Raw genomic sequence first — 27,807 nt, 5'->3', positions numbered from 1 at the left:
TCGGTGCTACATCTATTGTCAAGTAGCAGTACTGATAGTTCCGCTACTCGATACTAGATGCTAATAGTCTTTTTGGTACTAAACCTGATGTATGGAGTGAGCACTCTTAAGTATTTTTTTCATACATTTCATACATTAATACTCCATACCGGCTCGCATGAGTTGCGTTCTCGCGCGCGAGTCCATACTTGAATTCGCGCTAGATGTATGGCGTCGCGCGCAAGAACTCAACTTATGCTAGCGGGACACGTATGAAATGCTATTCTTTAATTACAGCGCCCTATGACGCCGAGTACTAGATTAGGCAACTTTTATAATAGCGCCATCTAGCGTCAAGTAGCATTTACAAATTGGTTTTTTAAAACCAATAGCAAAACATTTGAATTTTATAAAGATTAATTAATTAAGCTAGACTAGATAGAATAACAAAATATCAATAAAACAATTTGTTTTATAATATTATTTTATTAAAACGACTCCTTTCGATTAGCCAAGACCACTTCCCATAGACTAGTGATCCTCTAGACGGAGTTTAGAGCAATTATTTCATGAAACCGATGCTGCCAAAAATACGGGGGTGCGGGGGGACGAGGTGAGCGAATCCCGTGCCGTGATTGGTCTGTTCAAAGACACGGACCAATCACGGCACGGGATTGACTCGAAGATGGAGTAAAACTACCGTATAAGTGGCAGAGGGGGTAGCGTTACTATGCTCAGTCTAGAGGATGTCTTGTCTGTGCCACTTCCTGGCCAAGCCATAGAGAAATATAAGTAAAGAAAAAGTGGTAACTATTTCTCTATGGGCCAAGCCTAACACTGAGTGTCCTTCAGATATAAAGCTGGTCAACCAAATCTTGTCAGTAAAAAAAGGCGCCAAATTCAAATTTTCTATGGGATGATATCCCTTCGCGCCTAAATTTTCCAAATTTACCGCCTTTTTCTACTGTCAAGATCTGGTTGACCAAGTATAGTTTGTCAAAGGACTGTCTTATTTCAAACATAGAGAGAATCATACTATCTTTGTCTTACACTAGTACTAGCACCCAAAAGAAAAGGATGAGTAGTTTTCTTGTTTCTTACTGACTGACAAATTGGTTTGACCAACTATAGTTAAAATGCTCCTTGTAATGTGTATAAAAAATTGGCAGAATATAGGGCAGCGGTCAACACACATTGCCACTCCCATACTAGTTTTATAATGATGTAACTGTGACCATGGGCCCGTGGGCCCAACCCCAATGGAAAGAGCTGGAGGAGGCCTTTGCCAAGTGGCACACTGAGTTAAGAGGCATACTCTAACTCAGAATGAAAGGGCTTAATAGATAGATAGATAATAGAACTGTGACCATTAGACAGCCACTCAAATCTATGGCATTCATGTTTATCAACTTAGGGTCGGTTGCACTAAACTGTTTGTGATTGTTGAACAGTTCGCTAAATTTTATACAATAAAGTTTCACAGTAAACTGCCGCAGTGCGCCGGGCGACATTGATCAGTCTGTCAAGTGGGGATGGTGCATTTGGCCCTTAATCTTATTATTTACACAAATAACTACAATAACTATGTTTTAAGGGCATGGCTGTTTTGATGCTGGTAGCCGAAAACAGTTAAATTTAAAAAAAAGGCAGAGTTACAATTCAAAGAAGTCGAAAATAACGTATTCTATCAGAATGACCAGTTTAACACGTTCATTGCCACCCAGGCAAACAAGACATCCGCACCAGGCCACAAAAATGTCGTCATATAAAGCTGTAGTACCACGATCCCGACTATTGGGTCGTCCGGCCTGGGAACGAAATCATAAAATACCCGATAGTCGGGCTATCGGCACTGAATGTGTTAAAATGAGGAGCCTGTGAATAGTCTATGAATAACAGATGTTCGTATTAGTTAGCTAAAACAAAAACCTAAGCAAAATTAAAAAGAATCTCTTACTGCCAATTGGCTCCTATTCAATACAATTCATTTATTCAATAAATATTTTTTTTTAATTTATTTATTTCAAAATCAAATAACGGTGGTCTTATGTTTGTTACTACATTCTTATAAATAATGTCAGTACTTAAAAGTTATATTTGATGACATATTATACACTATCCCTTGGTCGCTATTATATCCTGATTCTAATGTACAGTCAGCTGCAAATAGTCGACCCCCTTGCAAACAAATTCCAATGCAGGGTGGGTCAGTTATCTCTGCAGCTGACTGTACTTATACAACACTGAAAACAAAATAATATGACAAAATAAAAAGTATAAAAACCAAATAAACATGCTGCATAAAAGACCTTTGCCGAGATGGAACGAAAGAAAAAAAATTAAAAACAAATCATTTCGTTCTGTTCCCAACATCAAGCCACTGATTATTGATTTTCTGCAATGTTCTAATGTGTCCATCCATTTGAATTATGGTTTGTTTTAGCATCTTCATATTCTTCAAATGTGTTCGTAGATAATTGTTTAATGCACGAGCCGCCTCAACCTCCATTGGCAAGTCAGATCCAGCTCTCTAAAAATTAAAACGAGTTTGTTAAATATATATTACAATGATATTTTGCTTATCCACAAATGTATTTTCATATTTTACCTCGTTCTTTGACGATGTCACTGATGTAGTAGACATTGTTGGATTGTTTATTTAAATGCAATATAAATCAGACCCTTTGTGAATTTAACTTAATTCATAATAAAACAAAGAAACGATTTCTTTTATTTAAAAGCGCCAGCGCCAACGGTTGGCCAACGGTTTGTTTACTTTATATCTGTGACAGTGACAGTGACAGAAGAAAGTTTTTTATTTTATTTTACCTGGCCTATTTGACCTGGCTACGAGATCATTAAGACAAACATATGAAAGTGTCAGCTTCCCAGTGTTAAAAACTAACTTTCTCTTTTACTCCAATTAAGGCGTAATTAGTTAGAGTGATACAGAAAGATGTCCGCAATTTGGGAACTTCGGTAGTCGCGGTGGGCCCTCAGAAGCAAAGAATATAATCTCAGAAGTCAGAACTTGACGATATTATAGTCATTGCTAAAGAATGTGTGAAAATGTATTAAAAATAGACTGCAAATATAAATAGATATAATAAATTAGAAATCGCTTTATAATTGCTCTCTAAGTAACTCTAACTACGATATATAGAACGAGAAAAGTACTTCTTTTAATTTAAATAGCACGATTTATGTAACTCTCCAGTTGAATTGCTGAAACTGCACTTGCGGAAATGCACGGAAATTAAAATTCCACTTCCTCGCTATCGATCACGTAAAGCAGTTGCAAAACGCATGCGCGAGAGAACAAAGCAAAGCGCCCTCTGCAGAAAAATTTAAGAGATAAAAAAAGAAACGCCGCCATTTTGACATTTGTTTGGCTTTTGTTCTCAATAAATAAAAATTATCATGTAATTACGCGTGTAACAGCGATTATGTTTACATTTTCGCTTCACAACAGTTTCGCTTATTAGCCTATTACTGAAATATGGTGCATCTGCAATGTTCGTTTCGGTTTAGCAGCGCATAAATCGATAAATTCGCCCGTGCCGCATTTTTATTTTCTCGATACTTATTTTGTGTATAATTTGATATTACTAGAAGATTAAGTGCTTAAATAGGTGAAGTAATGTACTGAACTGTGTGATTCACTAATTATATTTAAGAATAGAGTATGAAATATCATTAAATGTGTGATGTCAAAAAGGCGCGAACACTTTTTACCGCTGTAGATTTTGGGACGAAAATAAAACTGAGTGTTTGTGCGAAACAAAGACATTAGAGCCTCGTGTTATGTTTACGAAACCCTGCAAGTGTTATAACTGAATTTCGCACAACTTTTCTGGAGGTATATGGCGTGGAAACTATCTTTCTGCACATAAGTTCATGTAAGTAACAATTCGATTTTCGACTTTCTTATACGAAATTCTCATACAATCGACACAGAATCAGGCATTATTTAGATTTTATATGTTACGAATTTACATTTACTTTTGTGGTTTATGATGATTTTACATACATACAAAATGTTTGAATGAACTGATTTAAAAAAAAACTTAATTTTAATAATTTAACAAAATGTAGGTATATGTTCAGAAAAGCTAAAACATAGATTATTGATTTTTGCATCATTATCTGTCATTTGTTTTTCACTTAGTATTATGAATGAAATTTTATGCAAGTGAAAGTAGAACTTTAATATGAATTCAATATGTACTGCTTTTATAAAGGTTTTGATAGTTTTTTTTTCATTCATTTATACTGGTTGAAGCGGTGGTGGCTGAGTGGATATGACGTCCGACTTTCAATCCGGAGGTCGCGGGTTCAAATCCTGGCTCGTACCAATGAGTTTTTCAGAACTTATGTACGAAATATCATTTTGATTTGATATTTACCACTAGCTTTTCGGTGAAGGAAAACATCGTGAGGAAACCTGCATACATCTGCGAAGAAATTCAAAAGTGTATGTGAAGTCCCCAATCCGCATTGGGCTAGCGTGGGGACTATAGCCCAAGCCCTCTTGCGCATGAGAGGAGGCCTGTGCCCAGCAGTGGGACGTATATAGGCTCACATTATTATTATTATTTTTCTCTTTATTTATTTTAACTCTTAGGCTAGGTTATTTTATAATATGGATATAAAAATAAAATACAAAAACACTTACAAAAACAATACAAAATACGTATAAACATATTATAAAAAACCTAACCTAGGGTGCCGCCAGCAGCGGGGCAAGGCTCAAGCTGCCGGTGGTCAGGGCCGCAGAGAGAGGAACCGGCGGACTATCCGCGCCGTGTCCAAGATCACCGCCTTCTGCATCTGACCCTTGATCCAACCACCTAGCGAGAGTCTCTCAAGATGTTGGTCGAGACTCTTCGCTATTAGACCGTTCGCTGAAACAACTATCGGGACAATGATCGTCGAATCAACATCCCACATGGCGGTTATCTCGTGAGCCAAGTCTAGGTACTTACTAGACTTGTCCTTCTCGGCTTTCACGAGATTCTCATCATGGGGGATGGTGATGTCAACGAGCACGGCCCGGCGCTGCGATCGATCTATTATCACAATGTCAGGCTTATTGGCTACAATAGTCCTGTCAGTGATGATAGATCGATCCCAATAGAGCGTGGCACGACCATTCTCGAGAACTTGCGCAGGTGAATACTTGTAGTACGGTACTTCGCGGTCCACAAGGCCGTATAGAAGAGCAAGCTGCTGGTGAATAATCCTGGCTACGAGATTATGTCTGTGCAAGTACTCGCCGTTAGCAAGATGAGAGCAACCGGAAATGATATGCCTGAGTGACTCTCCGGGACGGCGGCATGCCCGACAAATGTCGACCGTACCGTCCTTCAGGATATATTTCCGATAGTTGTTCGTCATCATAACTTCGTCCGCAATTGCACAGGCAAAACCCTCGGTTTCTCCGAAGAGATCCCCGAATCGTAACCAGTTCACCGACGCGAGCAGGTCCACATCGGGTCCCGTGAGGGCCTTGTAGAACCGCCCGTGTAGCACCTTACTCTCCCATGCCGTCTTGCGATCCGCAGTACTTAGTACCACAGGTTTGCGCCAGTTCTCGTTTGCCAAGGAGAGCGGCGTGAGGTTCCTGTCTACTGCCACCACATCACGATGCATCCCACACTGGTTGTTAAGGAAATAATTCCTGAGATTGTACACCTCGCGGTTGTGGAGATCCTTGGCGTTTAGGAAGCCTCGGCCACCACATTTCCGTGGGATGTACAATCTCATAACTGACGAGCGTGGGTGTAGCATGCGATGCGCGGTGAGCAGTGATCGGACCCTCCGATCCAGGGCATCCAGCTCGGTCTGAGTCCACCTTAGTATGCCAAAGGAGTATGTGAGTAGGGGCATTACCCAGGCGTTGAAGGCGCGCACTTTGTTGCCTCCTGACAAAAGACTGTTAAGGACTTTTGTGAGCCGACTGAAAAAGCGCTCCTTCACCGACCGTCTAATACCCTCGTCCTCAATACCCAACGACTGTGACATACCAAGGTATTTATAGGTTTCTGATTCAGAGATAGATCTGAAAGACATTGTCTCAGAAGGTTGTAAATTTGTTGAATTTACAACCCTCCCCCGCTGTACATGCATAACCGCACATTTATCGACACCAAACTCCATGTTGATGGCACTACTGAAGACTTCGGTGGTTTTCAGTAGCTCCGTCAAGTCTCGGCTATTTGGTGCAAATAATTTGAGGTCATCCATGTACAGAAGGTGAGAAATGACTTCACCCTCTCTCCGAAGCCGGCAACCTAGTCCCAAATCCTTCAGCAGGGTGCTGAGGGGATTCAGAGCTAGGCAGAACCATAGGGGACTCAGACTATCACCCTGAAATATTCCTCGCTCAATCCTTATGAAATCCTGCGGGCCAGGGCGGTCATCCCCGCCTCCTGGTTGACGAAGGACTGTGGTCCACTGTCTCATACACGCGCTTAGAAAGGCTCTCAAAGCTGCATCAACTTTATACAGCTCTAAGACCCTCCCCAGCCATGAATGAGGCACCGAATCATAGGCCTTCTTGTAGTCAATCCAAGCGGCTGAGAGGGCCTCCTTGTTCCGCCGGATTTGTTGGCAAATGGTCATGTCTATGAGGAGGAGCTCTTTAGTACCACGGGACCCAACCCTACATCCATTTTGAGCGGGGGCCAAAATATTGTTAGCGACAATGTGCGCGTTGATTTTTGTCCTCAAAATGGATGTAAGGAGCTTATAAAGTGTAGGTAAGCACGTGATGGGTCTGTAATTCTTCGCTTCCGTGGTACTACCGGACTTATAGAGCAGGAAGGTGACACCAGTTGTTAAGGAAGGTGGGAGAGAACCAAGCTCGAGGGCTTGTTGAAATTGTGCTGCCAAGCACGAGTGCGAGCATCGGAACCATTTTAGCCAGAAGTTGTGCAATCCATCCGGCCCAGGACTTTTCCAGTTCTGGGCCGTGCGGATGGCACAACTTACGTCATCGGGGGTGATAGTGACTACCCCCATAGGTTCGATGGACTCGCACTCACGCTCGACAACATTCATCCAACCCCCCTCGGTGTGTCCGACAGGCACCGACCAGATGCTACGCCAGAAGTCAGTCATGACAGTAGGATCCGGCGGCTGCGTGTCGGACTCACGAAGGTTGGTTTCCTCCCACTTTCGGTACACCTTCCTTTGGTCACTCTGGAAAAGACGATTCTGCTGGAATCGATCCACACGCTCTCTGTAGCGGCGAATACGGTTTGCCCATGCGTAGACTTTCTGCTTTAGAAAGTCGATGCGCTCCATAACGTTGGCCATGTAGTCGCGGGGCCTGGGCCCCTATTCGACATGTACAACTGTCAGATTTCGCGTCATTTGAAATTCAACTGTTGAAGTTCATTTGAAGTTCATCAAGTGCTGAAGTTCATTTGGTACAAACAATAATTTAACAAAAAACAACTTTGTTTTATTATTACTTTAAGGTTTATAATGGTTTGGTTTGGTTGTCACCTAACTGTGGATTGCTAATGTCAAATTTTGACAAATAATGATTCCAAATGTAGACTTTTTTCTCTATGACCTTCGGCTCCATCTTGGAGTTTTTGACGTGCGAAAGGGTAATTTATAGCAAAGAGTAAAACTTTTTTTTTTCAGTACGTAAGTTTACATGAATTAATGACATCTTGTGAGCGATAGACCAACGAATGCGCTGTAGGCGATGCGGCGGCGAGTAGTGGAACTTACGTGACAATTTCCATCAATCAAAAAGGGACTACATTGCTGATGGTCGATAAAGGCTATTAATAATTGAATTTTAACAGCAAGAATGCCTTATTGACAAGCGATCTTTTTGTTGAACCCACACCTACACGTCAAATAATGCTTGCTCCACACATTCTCCTATAAACGCTCAAAATTGTAAAAAAATGAAACAATTTACTCATCACCTCTCCCAACTCAAGCTGCCTATTTCTAAACCACGTTAATAAACCACAAGTTGTACCTTAACACATTTCGTAAACCACATATTCAGAAAAGTCCAAACATGATGCGCTACTGCTACCTACTATATAGGTACCTACTACCTTAGTAACTTGGTAACTTTGTCAGTCACCAACTATTTTGATGCTACCTACAAAGAGCATCAAAATAGTTGGTGACTGACAGGTCAGGCTCCGGTCTTGGTAAGTAATATAGTCAAATACAGTAGGTCATAAGACCTAACATTACTACCAAGACCTAAAAGTACCTATTGTTTAATATGTATCTACTCAGAGATGATTTTTAATTAAAGGAGACTAAATACTAAAATTTAAGTTATTCAACTACAAATAAAAAAAATAGATCTATTTCAGTTTACACTTATTTTTTCGTTTAATTTTAATAAAACATTAAAGTTTTTAAGCATTCAACTTTATTTAATTTTCTTCACTTTATTATTTTCTGATATTTAAGTAGGTATGGTGTTTAAGGTTGGTAACAGGAAATAAGAAAACCACACCTCTCCAAAAACTCTGCTGGCGATTCACATCTGTAAGTTTAAATATGAAACATGATAAAAACACTTAAATTAAAAACTTAATGTCTGGGAGACCGAGTTTTGCTCGGGTAACATATAATAACCCAAAAATGCGCGTTTTCCCAGAGATTTTTATTTTATTTATTTTTTTCCACACTTACAACTATCTTTACAGGTAAACCTAAGACAATAGTGTAACTATTAACCATACATATCTAAAGTAAGCCATTACGTCTATAACATAATATATTTAATGTTGATATTGTGAATTCAGTCAAAGAGCATGAGAATATGTCAATATTTTCCGCTATTATATTGAGGGTCCGAATAGCGCGCGTCAGTGGCGCCAGACCTAGCAGGTTGGTGCGCCCGCGCGACTCGGCCAGCAGTCGCGGCCGCCGCCTGCGCCCCACGTACCTGTCCGGCACATAGATAAAAACATAGATAAAACCTAGCAAGATCGATTTTGCGCCCCCGTAAACCTCCATATAGCAAATTTCATCTAAATCCGTTTAGAGCCGTTCCCGAGATCCCCGAAATATATATAGGTACATATAAATAAATAAATAAATATACAAGAATTGCTCGTTTAAAGGTATTAAAAACTTATAAATAAATTATTAGCCCTAAATCCTGGTAGTGAGTGTAGTGACCTACCAAGTGCGGTAGGGTGCCCTTCTGCAGGCTGGCCGCTTGCCCCGCTGGATAACAATGCTGATCCGCATCATCAAAAGCATACAGATATAAAACGCTTTGACAGCTCCTCATAGAGGCAACGCGCGCTAGGCCGCACGCCATAAATCTAAGCTAAAGTCTTAAATTCGAGATCATGAACATGAAATATTGTTCGCTATAATATTAAAATCATAGGTATTAGACCTATGATTTTACTATTATAGCGAAAAGTTAGCAGGAGACGGCCGTGCCGTGGTCGTGATAGGTACAGCATTCGTGGACCAGACAAGCAAACCCTGAATTATGTCCCTACCTATTTTACTATACCTTTGTTCACCATTATGTTCACCTATGTATATTTACTCTTCTTTCCAAGATAATCATCTTTTTCAAGATGTAACCCGTATAATCGGGCTGTATAATTGCCTCAATTTTTTTTACACAAAGTTGTATGTAATCTTAATTCGATAATTAATGATGTTTTACATATTTATCATATACTACTTTGCCATTTTTTCTTGGATATTACGTTGTTTATTCCGATTGACGTGTTTATTATTTTCGTTACTATAACAGCGTTTTTTTTTTCTTTTTTGGCATTTACTACAGTAGCCAGTGTCATGTCTATATAAAAACACTTTAAAAATGGAAAGGTTGAGTCCTCAATACAGTGACATTATAACTCAAACAAGAACCATCCAAAGGGGGATGGGGGAAATGTCGTTATCTGCCTCTCTATCACTCTTGCATATACGAGCGAAATTTAATGGTGGCAGATAACGAAATTGGTTTCGCGGCAGGCCCTCTTTAAACAAACCGCCTTGATTCATCAATGTTATATTTATTAGGAACAAACGTTGACTGCCGACTGTCCTATATATTATACTACTCTTTGCTGCCCACTTCTAGCGCTGGCGGTACACCGCGAAAATCAGTATAATGCTGCAAATGGTGTTAAAGGTCTGAAAATCGGTACGATTGATCTTTAGGACATTTGAAACAATTTGACCCGAAGCGCCAACAAATAAAAAAAAAAGAGAGGAGTTATGACGTCATGTTTTTTTGTATGAAATAAAAAAAAATGTTTAGAAACCTATCGTGTATGGTATTAAACGAAAGGGCTTTCTGAGCCAATGCTATCACATAGTTACATTTCAGTCATTTTGTTTAAATTATAATAAAAATAGTTTTCAAAACATACCAAGTTTGGGCTTCTCCAGATACAATATCATAATTTTTTTTTTGTAAAATATACCTCAAATTATCCCTAATATCCTCATATCTAACCCTAATAAAGCAACTTTGAAATTATTTACATTTAGGTTTTTTTTTTAATTTTTCAATTTTACAAAGTGTAATAATAGCCTTGCCGAATTACTCAATACGAGTAATAATGTCATTCGGGTAAAATAAGAGTATTGAAACTTGGTTTTTCTACTCCCGTACTTTTATTTGTCATTTAAAGGGTCGTGCACACCTTTAAACCCCTAACTTATAGTTATCAAGACAAGTCTTTAGTCTATTCCCCAAAAAAATATTTGTGCATACACGCAGTATCTTTTTGGCACTTTTACGATACTTCGTGTAATCACCACTTAAAAAATATTGTATGGAATACATTGTTTCCAACCTAATTTTAATTGTCATTTCTGACAGATGAGTAAACCATAGACATGTTTTGGTTAATGGTACGATTATTTTCATCTTTATAGGGCTGTATCTCCTAAACCGTGCGTCGTAGCACAAAAATAATCAAATTTTCGTTCCCCTTTGAAACTCTTAAGTAATATTTAGAAAACACGAAAAACAAAAAAAAAAGATTTTTTTTATAGGGTTGTATCTCCTAAACCGTGCGTCGTAGCGCAAAAATATTAAAATGTTCATTCCTCTGTAAGAAACCCTAATTAATATAAAAAAAAACAAAAAAGAGATAAAAAAAAAACAAAAAAAAACTTTATAATGCTGTATCTCCTAAACCGTGCGTCGTAGCGCAAAAATAATCAAATTTTCGTTCCCCTTTAAGGAATTCCTAAGTAAGATTTAAAAAACACAAAAAAAGAAAAAAAAAGAAAAAGAGGAAGAAAAATATTTATAGGGCTGTATCTCCTAAACCGTGCGTCGTAGCGCAAAATAATAAAATTTTTGTTCCCCTTAAGAATCCCACGCACTGAACAACCTATCACATTAGGACATAAAACAATCATCATCATCCATTTTTATTATTATTTCATTGCATTTCAAAGTGCTTGGTCGTAGAAAAAGTATTGTATGCAACGTTGTTTAACTGAGTCGGTTGTTGTTTGTTGTTATTGTTACTCACGCCACTCGCCTTTTTTGACCTCTCTTAAACAACAGTTGCATAAAATACTATTACATGTTCCTTTGGTAATATCTAAGCTTTAAGTAAGAAAAAGTTCAGATGAGTGGAGGGTGGAGAACTCGGGAAAGGGGGGACGTTAAAGGTGAGTTTTTTCGGTTAATTCTTTCTTAATTATTACATAGACAATTTTTACTACGACTTATAGATTCCGAGATATAAGCGACTTTCTGAAAAAAACCGTTATATATTAATTTTATGCTTTCTTTTTAAATATTTAATTGAGAGATTCATAGACTATGTAAAATAGAAAAATTAAAAAAAACCTAAATGTATATAATTTCAAAATTGCTTTATTAGGGTTAGATATGAGGATATTAGGTATAAGATTAGAGGTATATTTTACAAAAATTTTTTTTACCGTATTGTATCTGGAGAAACCCAAACTTAATTGGTATGTTTTGAAAATTATTTATATTATAATAAAAAAAAAATTACTGAAATGTAATGATGTGATATATGTTTGGAATCGGCTCAGAAAGCCCTTTCGTTTAATACCAAACACGATAGGTTTTTAAACAATATTTTTTTATTCTTTACAAAAAAAAGATGACGTCATAACTCCTCTCGTTTTTTTTTATTTGTTGTTGCTTCGGGTTTGTTTCAAATGTTCTAAAGATCAATCGTACCGATTTTCATACCTTTAACATCATTTGCAGCATTTTACTGAATTTCTCGGTGTACCGCCAGCGCTATATAGGTATACTTGGTCAACCAGATCTTGACAGTAGAAAAAGGCGGCAATTTTGAAAAATGTAGGCGCGAAGGGATATCGATCGTCCCATGGAAGATTTGAATTTCGTGCCTTTTTTTACTGACAAGATTTGGTTGACCAGCTATATATATACATATTATACTACTCTTTGCCTACGCCTTTGCTTTAAACTTTTTTTTAACAAGTTTTCACAGACAATTAATAATTTGACATAGACACATCAATGTTTACAAAGGGGCCTATCGGGAAGTGCGAAAATCGAAACTCAGCTATTTGCCTCTTTATCGCTCGAATATGCAAGAGTGATAGAGAGGTTAGATAACAAAATTTCGAATTTCTGACTGTATTTTTCTTTAAATATTTTCAAATATAATTAAGTTGCGTTGTTTTATCACAAAGTTAAAAAGACTTAAAAGACCACTGTCTGTATCATCATCGATGGTAACCATAAAAATATTGTATTGTCACCCATATTACATATTATGTACTTATGTAAATTTTCAGCTTCATTGAACACCCGAGAAGTGGGTCAAATCTAGACACGCGTTAGCGTGTCCAGCCAAGTTCAAAGAAAAAGGAACTGGCGACGCAGCAACCGTGTGTAATATTACACGAACCATTTCGAGCTACTTACCTTCACAACTTGAAACCTACTTAACCTACACACATGAAATTTGGCACATGTATTCAAGTCCCTTAGCTTGTTCAAAATAATTATAAAATAATAGAAAATCCTGAAATTATAAAGGATTTGTCTTGGCTAGTTTTTAAGTATAGGCATATCTATCTATATATATAAATGCACGTGTCCTGACTGATTGACTGACTGACTGACTGACTGATTCATCAACGTAGAGCCGAAACTACAAATGCTAGAAAGTTGAAATTTGGACACTAGGTTGCATTTATAAAACGTATAAGAGCTAAGGAGCGATTTTGAGAAATTCAACCCCTAAGGGGGTTAAAAAGGGGATGAAAGTTTGTATGGGGTTCAAGTTTTATTTTGAGCTAGGAAATTGAAACTTTGTAAAAATGTACTATATTAACAAACAAGAAAATTAATTTCTGCGTTTTCGAAAATTCATCCCCCAAGGTGGTGAAAAAGGGGTTGAAAGTTTATATGGAGATCAAATATTTTTGTGAGTGTTGGACTTGAAACTTTGTATATGGGGATATTATTATAAAACGGGAAAAGTAATTTCAGCGTTTTTGAAAATTCATCCCCTAACAGGGTTAAAAAGGGGTTGAAAGTTTGAATCCATTACAAATGCTTTGAAACTTCTTAGAAAGGCATAATAGCCGATGACAAAAAAAAGTAATTGCGACGTTTTAGGTAATTCAACCTCTAAGGGGGTAAAAAAGGGGATGAAACTTTGTCCTGGGGTGCAAATTTTATTTTAAGCTAGGACCTTGAAACTTCGTAAAAAGGTATTAAATTAAAAAATAAGAAAATTAATTTCTGCGTTTTCGAAAATTCATCCCCCAAGGTGGTGAAAAAGGGGTTGAAAGTTTGTATGGAGATCAAATATTTTTGTGAGTGTTGGACTTGAAACTTTGTATATGGGGATATTATTATAAGACAGGAAAAGCAATTTCAGCGTTTTTGAAAATTCATCCCCTAACAGGGTTAAAAAGGGGTTGAAAGTTTGAATCCATTACAAATGCTTTGAAACTTCTTAGAAAGGCATAATAGCCGATGACAAAAAAAAGTAATTGCGACGTTTTAGTTAATTCAACCTCTAAGGGGGTAAAAAAGGGGATGAAACTTTGTCCTGTGGTGCAAATTTTATTTTAAGCTAGGACCTTGAAACTTCGAAAAAAGGTATTAAATTAAAAAACAAGAAAACTAATTTCAGCGTTTTTAAAAATTCATCCCCCAAGGTGGTAAAAAAGGGGTTGAAAATTTGTACGGAGATCAAATATTTTTGTGAGTGTTGGACTTGAAACTTTGTATATGGGGATATTATTATAAAACGGGAAAAGTAATTTCAGCGTTTTTGAAAATTCATCCCCTAACAGGGTTAAAAAGGGGTTGAAAGTTTGAATCCATTACAAATGCTTTGAAACTTCTTAGAAAGGCATAATAGCCGATGACAAAAAAAAGTAATTGCGACGTTTTAGGTAATTCAACCTCTAAGGGGGTAAAAAAGGGGATGAAACTTTGTCCTGGGGTGCAAATTTTATTTTAAGCTAGGACCTTGAAACTTCGTAAAAAGGTATTAAATTAAAAAATAAGTAAATTAATTTCTGCGTTTTCGAAAATTCATCCCCCAAGGTGGTGAAAAAGGGGTTGAAAGTTTGTATGAAGATCAAATATTTTTGTGAGTGTTGGACTTGAAACTTTGTATATGGGGATATTATTATAAGACAGGAAAAGCAATTTCACCGTTTTGTAAAATTCATCCCCTAACAGGGTTAAACAGGGGTTGAAAGTTTGAATCCATTACAAATGCTTTGAAACTTCTTAGAAAGGCATAATAGCCGATAACAAAAAAAAGTGATTGCAACGTTTTTGTAAATTCAACCCCTAAGGGGGTTAAAAAGGGGATGAAAGTTCGTCTTAGGGTGCAAATTTTATTTTAAGCTATGAACTTGGAACTTTGCAAATAGGTATTAAATTAAGATACAAAAAAAACAAATTTCAGCGTTCTTAAAAATTCATCCCCCAAGGTGGTAAAACATGGGGTTAAAAATTTGTACGGATATCAAATATTTATGAGAGTGCGGGACTTAAATCTTTGTATTTGGGGATATTATTAGAAGACAGGAAAAGTTATTTCAGCGTTTGGTAAAATTCATCCCCTAACAGGGTTAAACAGGGGTTGAAAGTTTGTATGGCGTTCAAATTTTATTTTAAGCTAGGAACTTGAAACGTCGTAAAAATATATGGTATTAAAATACAAGAAAACTAATTTCAGCGTTTTTGAATATTCATCCCCTAAAGTGGTGAAAAAGGGGTTGAAAGTTTGTATGGATATCAAACATTTTTTCGAACGCGGGAATTGAATCTTTGTATTTGGGGATATTATTAAAATACAGGAAAAGTAATTTCAGCGTTTTGTAAAATTCATCCCCTAACAGGGTTAAACAGGGGTTGAAAGTTTGAATCCATTACAAATGCTTTGAAACTTCTTAGAAAGGCATAACAGCCGATAACAAAAAAAAGTAATTGTAACGTTTTTGGAAATTCAACCCCTAAGGGGGTTAAAAAGGGGATTAAAGTTCGTCTTAGGGTGCAAATTTTATTTAAAGCTGGGAACTTGAAACTTCGTAAATAGGTAGTTAGGTAGTAGGTTTTATTAAATAGAGGACATGAAAATCTTCTAAGGGGGTTTAGAGGGATTACATCGAGGACAATTTTATTCAGTTAGGGGCTTGAAACTTCGTAGGTTGTGAAAGACAAGTCTCATGCGTCGTATAATATTAATAATTTGTATTGTATTGTATTGTATAATTAAGAAATGATTAACCGTCCTACCGCAATCTCTTGCTGCATAATGTTCTAAGCTAATGTAGAATATATAACCACCAATATACAAATCCACGCGTACGAAGTCGCGGGCAACAGCTAGTAGGTCGGGCTTTTTCTGTTAGTTTTTCAAAAACTTGGTTTATTGTTAAAAACTAGCCAAGACAAATCCTTTATAATTTCAGGATTTTCTACACAGCACAGAACTTGGCACCCATATAGATCTCAATTCTTTTGTCGGCGAGTCAACAACGACACATATTCTTAATATTGAACTTGGCTCTCATTTCACATTTATGTTTTTGTTGGGATTTAATTTGCATGATTTGATTGGAACCACATTGGAACAGACAGACAACCAACGGGACAGATGAAACTAAGTAAAAGCTTGAAAAAATGTGGCTTTCCAATTTCTATTGCAACTTCAGGTGAAAACGGAGTCTCTATTGTTTCCCAAATAGTTTTAAGCCATAATGTATTGTTTGCTCGAATTTTCGTTAGTCATAATTCCTTTGGTTCAGAAACGCGTCACTTTTCAGGATTGCCATAAAACAAATCTAACCTAACCTAACCTATCTATAGGATAACCTAACTAAAATCTTGAAATGTTAACGGTTTCAGTTTTATGAGTAATGATAATATGACAAACAATACATTGACTTAAAACTTTATGGGAAACAACGGGACCCCATGAAAACGTCCTTATTGAAGCATAAGGACCTTTAATTTATGGAAAGCTACATATAACAACCAATTCGAGGCTACTAGGTGGCAAAATACGACTAAATACGAGTAGGTAGGTCAAATACACGAGAGTATTAAAATAAGGATTTATATTTGGCCAAATATTCTTGTGACAAAGTTATTCTTCCTCGCGTTATCTCGATTGTGTCACGGATCATGAGAACCTATTGTTAGCTTGACAATTAATCCCAAGGATTGGCGTAGGCACTAGTTTTTCCGAAAGCAACTGCCATCTGACCTTCCAACCCAGAGGGTAAACTAGGCCTTATTGGGATCTGTTAGGCTGTTAAAGTTTAAAGTTACCTACTCGTAAGTCTCGTAACACAACATATAAGTTTCACATAACAAAATTACTTACATATATATTATGTACCTAAACATATTACTTTTCTAAAAAAAGGACTGAAATCTAGTGCTGCGAAGAAACGGTATTTTTGTTCGGCTTTTTTGTTGCTATTTTGGCATATGGATACATGGTAGAAGAAGTAAGTATGGAATCCTCCTCCGTTTTGCGTGGTCCGACGCACCTGACCGGGTTTTCGCGATTTTCCGTCAATGTCTGTCAATACCTTATTTCTTACGAACACCTAAAATAATAAGTTTAAAATTAATCTCAATGTCTCCAGTTTGCTGTTCATTCAAACTGAGAAAATCCAAATTTCTGAGGCAATATACGACCGCTGTCTTATATAAGCCATTAAAATTCATCGTGAATAACCCCACGTTGCGTTGTTATAAATTTAATTAAATAAATAATTATTTTATTTAATTTATAACAACTAATTAGGCATAGCGTCCAATTTAGAATATGACACAGGCACTAGTTCTTACGAATTTTACCTTAATTTATTAATCAAAGGACCTGAGGTAAAAGTGAGAAGAGGTTAATAAGCAGATGCACCAGCTAGTCGCCGACGCTCCGCTTCCCCCGGGATTAGCCCTTAAGCCTGCACCTAACAGACTGGCTCATAGAGGGCTATGAGCTTGCTGTTGCGTCAATTTTCATTTTTAGAAAAAAAACTAGTCTACTAACTACTAACAACACAATAAATGCTTATTTTGCCGCATTCTTCACTATCTCTCACTGTTTCACTGCCATCTAACCCAGAGGACAAAAATATAGCTTATTGTGGCTACTGGCTACTCCGTCTTCCTCATGACTCATGATATTTTACTTCACCATAAAGTAATTGGTGTAATATCAAATGATATTTTTCACACAAGTTACAAGAAGTTCATTGCTAAGAGCCGGGGTTAGGACCCACGACGATTGGTTTAAAATATAATTTGTTACCTAGTAATTATACTAAATCTGTTTTCTTTTTGACATTTAGTGGTATATGTATTGCTGTATGTTTATTGTCAAGTTTTTTTTAATTCTGGACAATTGTCATATATTCGTTTTCATGATAGATCTACACCAACGCAACTGCATGTCATGTTCTTGCGGTTTATTTTTATAACGCCAAGATCGAAATTTGACTGTTAACTCCATCTTGCGTCGAGTAGGGGAATCAAAAAACTATAGAAAATAGAAATGCAGTTTACTCTATGCCATAGAATCCCCTTTTAAATGTCATAAATCCAAACATGGCGGCCATACCAATAGACAACCAAGTCTAGCGATGAAATGATTTGTTTACATGAGATTCACTGACAGGTGACACACTTTACCTATTCGACAACCCATGATTGTTCAGATTCAAATGAACTTCAACATGCGACGTCAAAAGTGGCATGTCGAATAAGGCCCCTGATATCCGTCCCCGCAAACGCCTGGTTTACAAAGCGCATTACTCGGGGGCGATTGTTGCCCCCCCTGAAGCAGATCAGCTTTGCGATAAGAGTCCTAAAGGAGCTGATACGTCGCTCGATCCGTATTTGCCATGCGGGGGCACCTCCGGCGGTCCTAGGTGCACGTTCAGAGTCCGGAAACTTGACTCGTGCAACACGGCACGCCGCGATGGCTCCGCAATACATGATCGCGTGCGTATCATCTAAATCTTTACTAGTCCGTAGATATGGCTCTAGTAAAGCGTTTAGGGCTCCCATTAGCGCTAGATTGCGTCTATTCATAGGCAAACGTGGTAATCGTGGCCTAGTGTTGGGAGTGGAGCGATACTGCGTAATCGCCTCATCCAGAGTCCTCCTCAGATGCTCATTGGCTGTACTACTCACACTCTGCGCGATCTCCTCCTCGTCGGCGTTGAGATCCACCCGCGGTGCCCCCGGTGCCCGGTCGGGTGCGGGCACCGAATCCGGCAACGTCGCGGGCGGGTCCCGCGCCGAGGTGGAGGCCGCGCGAGCAGAGAGAGCCTCCAGGCGAAGCCGATCAAGTGTCGAGTCATCCAACCGCTTTAGCCGCTGGATGACGCGCACCTGATCCGATAATCGTTGCTCCGACACGGTGATGGTGGGTTCAAGAGCCTGAAACAGAGGCAGTATTCTTGAACGATAGGCGGATAGTTGTGTTCCCCCCTCTGTAGCCCCATAATAGGCGCGCATGACATTCTCGTTCATTTGCCGAGTCCATCTCATGCGTCGCACTATACCACCGGCAGCGGGAGCCGTGGGCGGGGCAGGATGTCCCGCAGGCCCCAAGCGTGCCGGCAGCGGTGGCCGCCCTCGTCGCGCAGGTGGTCGTGGGCAGAACTTTATTATTTTATTATTATTATTATACTGGTTACAGCAGACTAATTTCAGATTAAAGTCAATATTTAATTATACATCTAACCTTAACGACCTGGTTAGTAAAGGAATTGCATGGTGATTTTGTAGTAGAAGGTAGCTGCGATTTAGCAGTGACACTAGTTTATATTTTTACTTGAACATGATACATATCTGCTATATGATATAATCTGCTAGGTCTTCTACACATCCCCTTTCCCACAACACATAAGGGCTCCCCTTATTACATATTTCACTCACCTTTCTTCTTCTGTCCCTTATCATCTGTATCTTTGGGGATCCCAATTCCATACTAATGTCTAATGACACTAAAGACTAATGTTGATTGCAGGTTAAGTTCCCCTCTGCACTTGCAATGCGGTTAAGAAGTAGAAAGAGGGAGCCCCTCTCGGTCAAGAGGAACACATCCAAAGTCACGAAACTGAAGGCAAAACCGTTAAACAGCCGCTTGTCACCTCCCAACACCACCTGGAAGAAAGTTCTCAAGCGCGACACCGCCAAAAATGGCTTACCCGACATCTGCACTCGGTCACAGCTAAAAACTAGGCCCGTTAGAACCAAGTTAGTCAGCATGGAGAAAGGGCACAAAAAAGAGTTGAAAAGCGCAAAGAAACCGATCTTCCAAACAGTTGTACGTAGCAGTAATAAGGATCTAGTGACTTCCACTACAAAGTTAAGAGACAAGACGCAGAATGATAAAGTTACAACAACTTCCAAGCCAAAACTTAAAGATGTACGAACCACGAAAAGTGTTCAACTCCGCCACAGCTCACTAAATCGTGAAAAGAAGTCTGAATCCGTTGAGATATCATCTCCTCGAAAAACCAGGCGTATGGATAAAAATGAGAAATCCGCTTCGTTGAACAGTTCACCGATCCGCAAAGTCCGTCAGCTCGGTATACCTTCAGCGAAAAGCAAGATCGCTGTAAGCTCAACCAATGAAAGCCCTAAGAAGAAAACTAAGACCAAAGCGGCTATAGTTCCGGAGCAAAACAATTGGAACACCGATGACAACGATGTAACCATGTACGAGCCGCATACAACAACATTTGTGGACTTCCCGACTCCGAAACATGAGGAATCGGACTTGGAGACGCAGGTGGAGTCATCGCTGTGTCTTCCAAATGACTGCTTGAATGATTTCATGGCTATTGCGGAGTGCGCCAGGCTAATCAACCAGGACTTACCAGCTGAAGATGAGGATATTAACTATTTAGCTGATAGAGCTGCTAAGGTAAGGATTATATAACTGTTAAATAAAAAAAAAGAAATCTGAATATGTTCACATGGGCCCTGTGAGGGCATAGACTTAGATTAGACCATGAAAAGTCTACAACAATCGTTGCATTGCAAGTGGTTAACACATAAGTTAACACATTCATTGCCACCCAGCCAAACAAGACATCCGCGCCAGGCCACAACAATTTCGTCATATAAAGCTGTAGTACCACGATCCCGACTATCGGGTCGTCCGGGCTAGGAACGAAATCTAAAGGCTTCGTCACACAGGCGCGTTTTCCGGGCGCGGCGTGAGCAGGGCGCGCCGCTTTTACATACAAAATGCTCACGCCCGCCCGGAAAACGCGCCTGTGTGCCGAAGCCTTTAAAATACCCTATAGTCGGGTTTTCGGCACTGAATGTGTTAAAATAACACTTTGACTGCATGTGCTATCAAAATCGTTGCAGACTTTTCTTGATCTAACTTTAGCAATATTACAATACTGTTATGCCTTACGTTACACTTGGCATTTCCTTTTTCAATGGTTAGTATAATTATAAATAAAAATGTTTCTGTGAGTGTAAAGCCTGAGTGGACGCTCATGTTGTGCGTGCGGCGGGGCGGGGCGTGCGGCGTGCATGTTAAACAAATGCGCACGTATAGGAGCGGCCTTAGTGCACGCTGCTCACATCACGCGTGAGCCCACAGCCACGCTGCACGCGTCGCCGAGCGAGCGTCCACTCAGGCCTTGCAAAACATTCCTTCTACAAAACATTTGTGGTATAAAGTCAAAGCAAGATTTGGTAGAATTGCATTTGAACTGTTTAGATAAAAAACCGCACTTCGTGTGTTTTTGCGAGCACTTTTTAAACAGTAGTGAAGCCGATTGTGTGGTTTTTAATGATTACGAAATAGTCTGTATGTTTTCCAGAGTCAAGAAAAAAAGGGGTGGTACATTGATACTGGCTGAAAAGGGTAGGAAGACGGAACTTCTATTAGAGTGTAAAAAAATGTCTAGAGTAGAGTGTTTTGAAATTTGTGGGGTTAGGGATTTGGAAACTAATATATGTATATGTTGCTGTTACCAAAATGACAAAAAATTTGACATTTTTATGGAAAAGTTAGAACAGCTACTACAGTACTTCCTTGACAAAAAATGTATTATCTGCGGAGACTTTAACGTAAATATGTTAAAAGATGATAAGAGGAAAAATATGTTCATTAAACTTTTGCGATCATATAACTTTAGGCATCTTGTTCACAATAAAGTGACGTTTAAGCGCAATGAATCTGAATCGTGCATAGACAATATCCTGACAAATTTGCCCGAAGAGTGTGTGTCATGGACTTTAGTGGATCATAATGGTCTGTCAGATGGGCATGCAGGTATAGAAACTGGCTTTGTAGTTAATAATAATAAGCACGTTAACAACAAGGAAAAAGCCATTTTTGTACATCGTAGAGTTTTTAACAAAAAGAATCAGGAACTTTACAAAGATTATATTAAAAAAGAAAATTTGGATATTTTGGGCATTAATGGGTTCCTTAAAACATTTACTGCTATATTTCAAAAAAGTTTTAAAAAGGTAAAGAAAAAAATTAATTTACATAAAACTAACAAAATTAAGTGGATAACAAAGGGAATCAAGGTAGCAAGCAAAATGAAACGTGTGCTATTATCAGTAGATAATGTTCACAATGATCAAAGTTTAATTAGCTATAGCAAAGTGTATATTAAGATATTCAAAAGGGTTCTCAAGACTGCAAGGAAGTTAACAGTACAAAACCAAATTATACAGGCAAATAACTCTGCTAAAAGCATCTGGGAAGTAGTAAACAAACGTACAAATAAGAATAGAGTCCATAGTAATAACAAACTTTTACTTAGAATAGACCAATTAGTAGTAAGCAATGGTGCGGATATAGCCGATATTTTTTCCAACAATTTTGATTCCGCAAATTTTCAAGTAACTGGTGACCCTGCCCTAGCTTTTTCCTTACTAGAGTCGAATTCCAAAAGAGTACAAAATAATATGGTAATAAGGCGTACTTCACCATTTGAAATTAAGTCAATTGTCAAAGCCATGAAAAATAAAAATTCTAGTGGTTATGACGATATACCTGTAACCGTCATCAAAGATAATATTGATCAGTTAGCTCAACCACTTTCATGTTTTTATAATAATTGTATTGACCAGGGTATTTTTCCCGAGCAGCTGAAAATTGCTAAAATTATTCCTTTATATAAGAAAGGTTCGCGAACGGATCCTAAAAATTATAGACCTATTTCCTTATTACCGACTTTATCCAAAATTTTTGAAAAGATAATAAAAAAAAGACTTACGGCACACTTATTCAATAATAATATTATTAATTTAAGGCAATTTGCCTATCAAAAAGGTATTGGTACTTCTGAGGCCATAGATACCTTAATAGGGGATATTACTGATAACTTAAATGAAAAGTTAAGGGTGGCTGGTGTGTTTCTTGATTTGAAATCTGCGTTTGACACTATTGACCATGACATCTTATTGAATAAACTAGAGTTTTATGGCATCAGGGGAAATGAATTAAAATTGTGCATGTCGTATTTACGGAACCGGAAACAGTTTGTAGAAGTTAGGGAGGTTCAGGAAAGTTCCATTGAGGTCACACATAGGTCAAAATGCGTCAACATAACAAGAGGCGTTCCTCAGGGATCTGTGTTGGGACCCATATTTTTTGTTTTATATTTAAACGATTTTATTTCATATCTTAGTAAAGAAATTCCAGGATTAAAATTGGTAATTTTTGCTGACGACACGAGTGCAGTCTTGTCGAGCCCAACTATTGCTGATCTAAACGTCAAGGTCAATTTAGCGCTAACAGCATGTCAAACATGGTTACGGGCAAATAGTTTGATATTAAACAGCTCAAAGACTTATGCTATGCTATTTAAAACTACAGCTAGAAATAAGGAGACTCTAAGTGTTCATATAAATGGCAACCTCATTCAACCCGTGGATAGCACAAAAATATTGGGTATTAACTTAGATGCACTATTAAACTGGAAGGATGAATTAAACAGTATTGAGAACTCAATTAGTTCTGCTTGTTATGCTATTCGCAGCCTTAGGGATGAGTTGACTGTTGAACAACTTAGGATGGTGTACTTTGCTCTTGTAGAATCCAAACTCCGCTACAGTATAAAACTTTGGGGCAACAGCTACAGATACAACATAAATCGCGCTTTCGTGGCCCAAAAAGATGCAATACGTGCTATCACTAGGCTTCCTCCATGGGGAAGTTGTAGAGAACACTTCAAGAGTCTAAAAATACTTACTGTACCTAGCCTCTACATACTAGTTGTTTTAACGGATGTTATCAAGCATCGCAATCGTTATGAAACTGAATCCGAAATGGTGTTGCGGGAAGCCTCTAGGACTAAGAATTTGACTCCAAAATTAGCTCCGAGACTGGAGGTTGTAGAACACAGCGCCAGAGTTCAAGCGGTCAGATTGTTTAACAAGATGCCTACAGACTTTAAAGTTTTAAAATGCGCCGCAACTTTTAGAGATAAGTTAAAAGTATATTTGTTAGAAAAATGCTGTTATGACATTAGTGATTTTTAATGTAACACTTATTATTTATTGTTGCTGACATAAACTTAAGTATATAATTGATTATTATTTATTTATTTTCTTACTTTATGATGAATTTGCTGTGGTGGTTTGTTGAAACGCTTAATGTCATAATAGAATTTATTTATTGAATAATCATGTATGTTTTGCATGCTTTTTTGTTTTGTCCACTAGGCTAATCATAACTGTATATATATTGAATATTCAAACACGATGTAAATTGTTCTTGAATAAATAAACTGAAACTGAAACTGCACTAACACTTACTTGATGACAGGTGATGACCACAGACAAAGCAAGGCGTAAATCTAGCAACGAGCTAGAAATGTACCAACCCACGTCTACCACAGATGATGCAGACACCGATGTGTTCAAACACAAGCACAAATATGTGCAGGTACGTATGTATATCTAAAATCTATTTTTTTATTCGGTAGACTACAATGACATTTCATAGTATGGAATGACATTTTATGTTCATACTATGAACTGTCATTTCAGTCTACCGAATAAAAAAATAGACTTTATGTCGCTCTGATCTGACAATACAAATTAGGAGTCTACCAGTGGTAGCCCCAAAAATTACAAGGTTTTTGAATACGCTTTCTTTTATTAATTAACTTTTAAAAATTAAATATCTGGGAGACCGAGCTTTGCTTGAAAACATATAAACACTCAAAAATGCGCGTTTTCCCAGAGGTAAGACCTAGCTAGATCGATTTTTCGCCCCCGAAAACCTCCATAAAGCAAATTTCATCGAAATCGTTAGAGCCGTTTCCGAGATCCCCATCTAAAGTTGTAAGAATTTGCCACGTAAGGCTCAATGTACATTACAATGTACATATTCGTACCAAATAATAATAGCATTTCTCAAATAAATTAAATTCATCCCTATTTACTTATACAACAAAGTTCAAATTAAAAATCGGAAAAGTTTGGTGGGCCTTACGAGGTTATAAGTAATCTAATTAGGTCCATAGAGAAAAAAATACATAGAGTGCTCACTCCATACATCAGTTTTAGTACCAAAAAGACTATTAGCATCGAGTAGCGGAACTATCAGTACTGCTACATCTATTGTCAAGTAGCAGTACTGATAGTTCCGCTACTCGATGCTAGATGTAGACACTGAAATTAATAGTCTGAACTGATGTATGGAGTGAGCACTCTTGTCTTTATTTCTCTATGTTAGGTCATAAAAAAAGTGGTGAAGACTGGTTATTGTATAGTTGCCATCAAATGTATCGGAGCGGACGAGGTGCTCAGAAATATATGCACACGCACTCAAGCGCCTTGGCAATAGAGGCGTGTTCAGATATTTGTGAGCACCTTGGTCGCTCCGATATATCTGATGGCGACTTTACATGCCTTCCTTACAGAAAAAATATCCATGTTATCTAAAGTGTCATTCAATAGAACTTGCTAACTATGTAAACAAAAGTTATTAGTAATTTGACATTCAGTGTCAATTTTAGTATGGCAGTTTGTTTACATAGTTAGCAAGTTCTATTGAATGACACTTTATCTGCTATTACTTTTCACGAAACGGCTAAAGTCACATACTATCTTTCTCTTTCCCGCAGCCGGACTTCGTGACGATGCTAGAGCAGGACGGCTACGTGCGCGACAGCGAGTGTGAGATCTCATCTACATGCGACACCCAAGGCACGGCCATAGAAAGCTTGGAAGCGCTTTCTGCGAGGAGTCCTAGCGAGGGCTTCCTGCATGAAATAACGCAGAGCCTTGTGGCCGAAGCCGCGGGATGGGTATGTATTTTATTAGGGTTCCGTACTCAAAGGGTAAAATCGGGACCCTATTACTAAGACTCCGCTGTCCGTCCGTCCGTCCGTCCGTCTGTCACCAGGCTGTATCTCACGAACCGTGATAGCTAGACAGTTGAAATTTTCACAGATGATGTATTTCTGTTGCCGCTATAACAACAAATACTAAAAACAGAATAAAATAAAGATTTAAGTGGGGCTCCCATACAACAAACGTGATTTTTGACCGAAGTTAAGCAACGTCGGGCGGGGTTTTTTTTTTTGGTTGTTTTGCTCTATTTTTTGTTGATGGTGCGGAACCCTCCGTGCGCGAGTCCGACTCGCACTTGGCCGGTTTTTCTGTCTCCCTTAGACAGAAATAGATTTTACAGTACATATGGGGCTACTTTTCCGCACTAGTGCGTAAAATGGCACTTCGTGCGTATGTCGAAACTTTAAAGTGCCATATGTACTGTAAAACGTTGTTCGATACACGTGCGAATAGGTAATTCGCAACTCGTGTCGATTTAATTTATCGCCACTCGTTTCGAATTTCCTCTTTTTCGCACTTGTATCGAAATAACTATTTCACGCCTCCTATTCGGAAAAGAGCTTTTTTTCCCTGAAAGTGGCACTTTTCCTCCCTGCTAGGAGGGATCAAAGTAACACTTTTCTGTTCTGACACACTATTTTTACATTTTTTTGCACATTATTTTTTTAGCTTAAAGGCTTCGTCACACAGGCGCGTTATCCGGGCGCGGCGTGAGCGGGGCGCGCCGCTTTTACATACAAAACGCTCACGCCCCGCCCGGAAAACGCGCCTGTGTGCCGAAGCCTTAAATCTGTTTAGGCATCAGGTTGTGTCAACACTAAGATTTTTTTATTTTCCTCATAGTTGATGTGAAAAGCAGTATGTGTCACACGGTATCAAAGTTATTTCGTCTTGGGCGTTAACACTTGAATGCCTCATTACGCTCAGGATTCTACTTTAGACTGTTTACGTTATTGTAGAATCCATCGCTTCATTCAGTGTTCATTGTACGCCCTTGACGGAAATAAATCATATTGATCCCTTGTAACTACTATTACCAACTACTATTATTTCCAATACACCTACTATTATTATTATACTACTATTATTTTACAAACTACTATTTCCAATTTTGAATAGAGTTAGACCAAGAACTCTGCAACGATTTTGACAAGTATCTGTCACACAAATAAATGCCCTTACCGGGATTCGAACCCAGGACCGCGGCTTCACAGGCAGGGTCACTACCCACCATGCCAGACCAGTCGTCAAATACATATGCGGCGGGGGACTTTTATATAGTGTAGTGAATGAATGAATGAATGGAATTAATTAGTGATAGTGATAAATAACTTATTTGCAGAGCACTTCTGAAATCACGGCTGACGAATCATCGTTGACTTGTCATGATGAACAACCGCCTTCTGATCTTGAGGTAAGAATTTCTCAAAATATGGGGCATTATCCATGAAAAGGGACCTTATTGTCGATGGCGCTTACGCCGCACAGCATCGCGCGGCCTTGTGTTTATATCGGAGCATCGTTAATAATGGTGTAACCGCCATCGACAATAAGGTCCCTTTTTATGGATAACGTCACATATACAGTGTGTAAGTCCAATACGGGCAATAAATTTAACCAGATGTAGAATTTATCCGTCTAATCATTAATTAAGACGTTACCTACGTGTGTAAGTCGGGTGACAATGCAATATTATGTTACGATGGATCTGATCTGATGATGGAGACAGGAGGTGGCCATAGGAACTCTGTGATAAAGCAACGCAACCTAATTGTGTTTGGGGTTTTTAGAAATGTCTCGATGAGTATTAGTTGTCTGTGGAAAGAAAAGTACAGTCAGCGATAAAATCTTGTACCAAAAATGAAATTTTTGCCAAAAACTTATTTCCTTTAACATAAACAAGTTCTTACTTAGGGCTCATTTAAACGGCGCGCGAACTCGTATTAGTAGTTTATGCAACAGTGATATAATAAGGGTTCTTAAAATTC

The 27,807-nt window shown here is 38.3% G+C and overlaps 2 protein-coding genes across 2 annotated transcripts in view; both read left to right on the top strand.

Annotated features, from left to right (window-relative positions):
• LOC134659005 (uncharacterized) overlaps nt 1-27,807 on the top strand; it is a 237,202-nt gene that overhangs the window by 138,713 nt on the left and 70,682 nt on the right. The gene's annotated exons all lie outside the window — the stretch shown is intronic.
• Nucleotides 3,180-27,807, top strand: part of LOC134659174 (uncharacterized) — a 43,309-nt gene continuing 18,681 nt past the window's right edge. Inside the window, exons 1-5 of the mRNA XM_063514805.1 lie at nt 3,180-3,878; nt 19,500-20,402; nt 24,285-24,404; nt 25,591-25,773; nt 27,162-27,233. Coding sequence (XP_063370875.1) covers nt 19,524-20,402; nt 24,285-24,404; nt 25,591-25,773; nt 27,162-27,233 — 1,254 coding nt within the window. The 5' untranslated portion in view covers nt 3,180-3,878; nt 19,500-19,523. The remainder of the gene's footprint in view (nt 3,879-19,499; nt 20,403-24,284; nt 24,405-25,590; nt 25,774-27,161; nt 27,234-27,807) is intronic.

Source organism: Cydia amplana, chromosome 24 (genome assembly GCF_948474715.1).
Source record: "Cydia amplana chromosome 24, ilCydAmpl1.1, whole genome shotgun sequence".
NCBI classification, from domain to species: domain Eukaryota; kingdom Metazoa; phylum Arthropoda; class Insecta; order Lepidoptera; family Tortricidae; genus Cydia; species Cydia amplana.
Note: the sequence above shows the minus strand (reverse complement) of the source record. Positions and strands in the feature narration are given on the sequence as shown.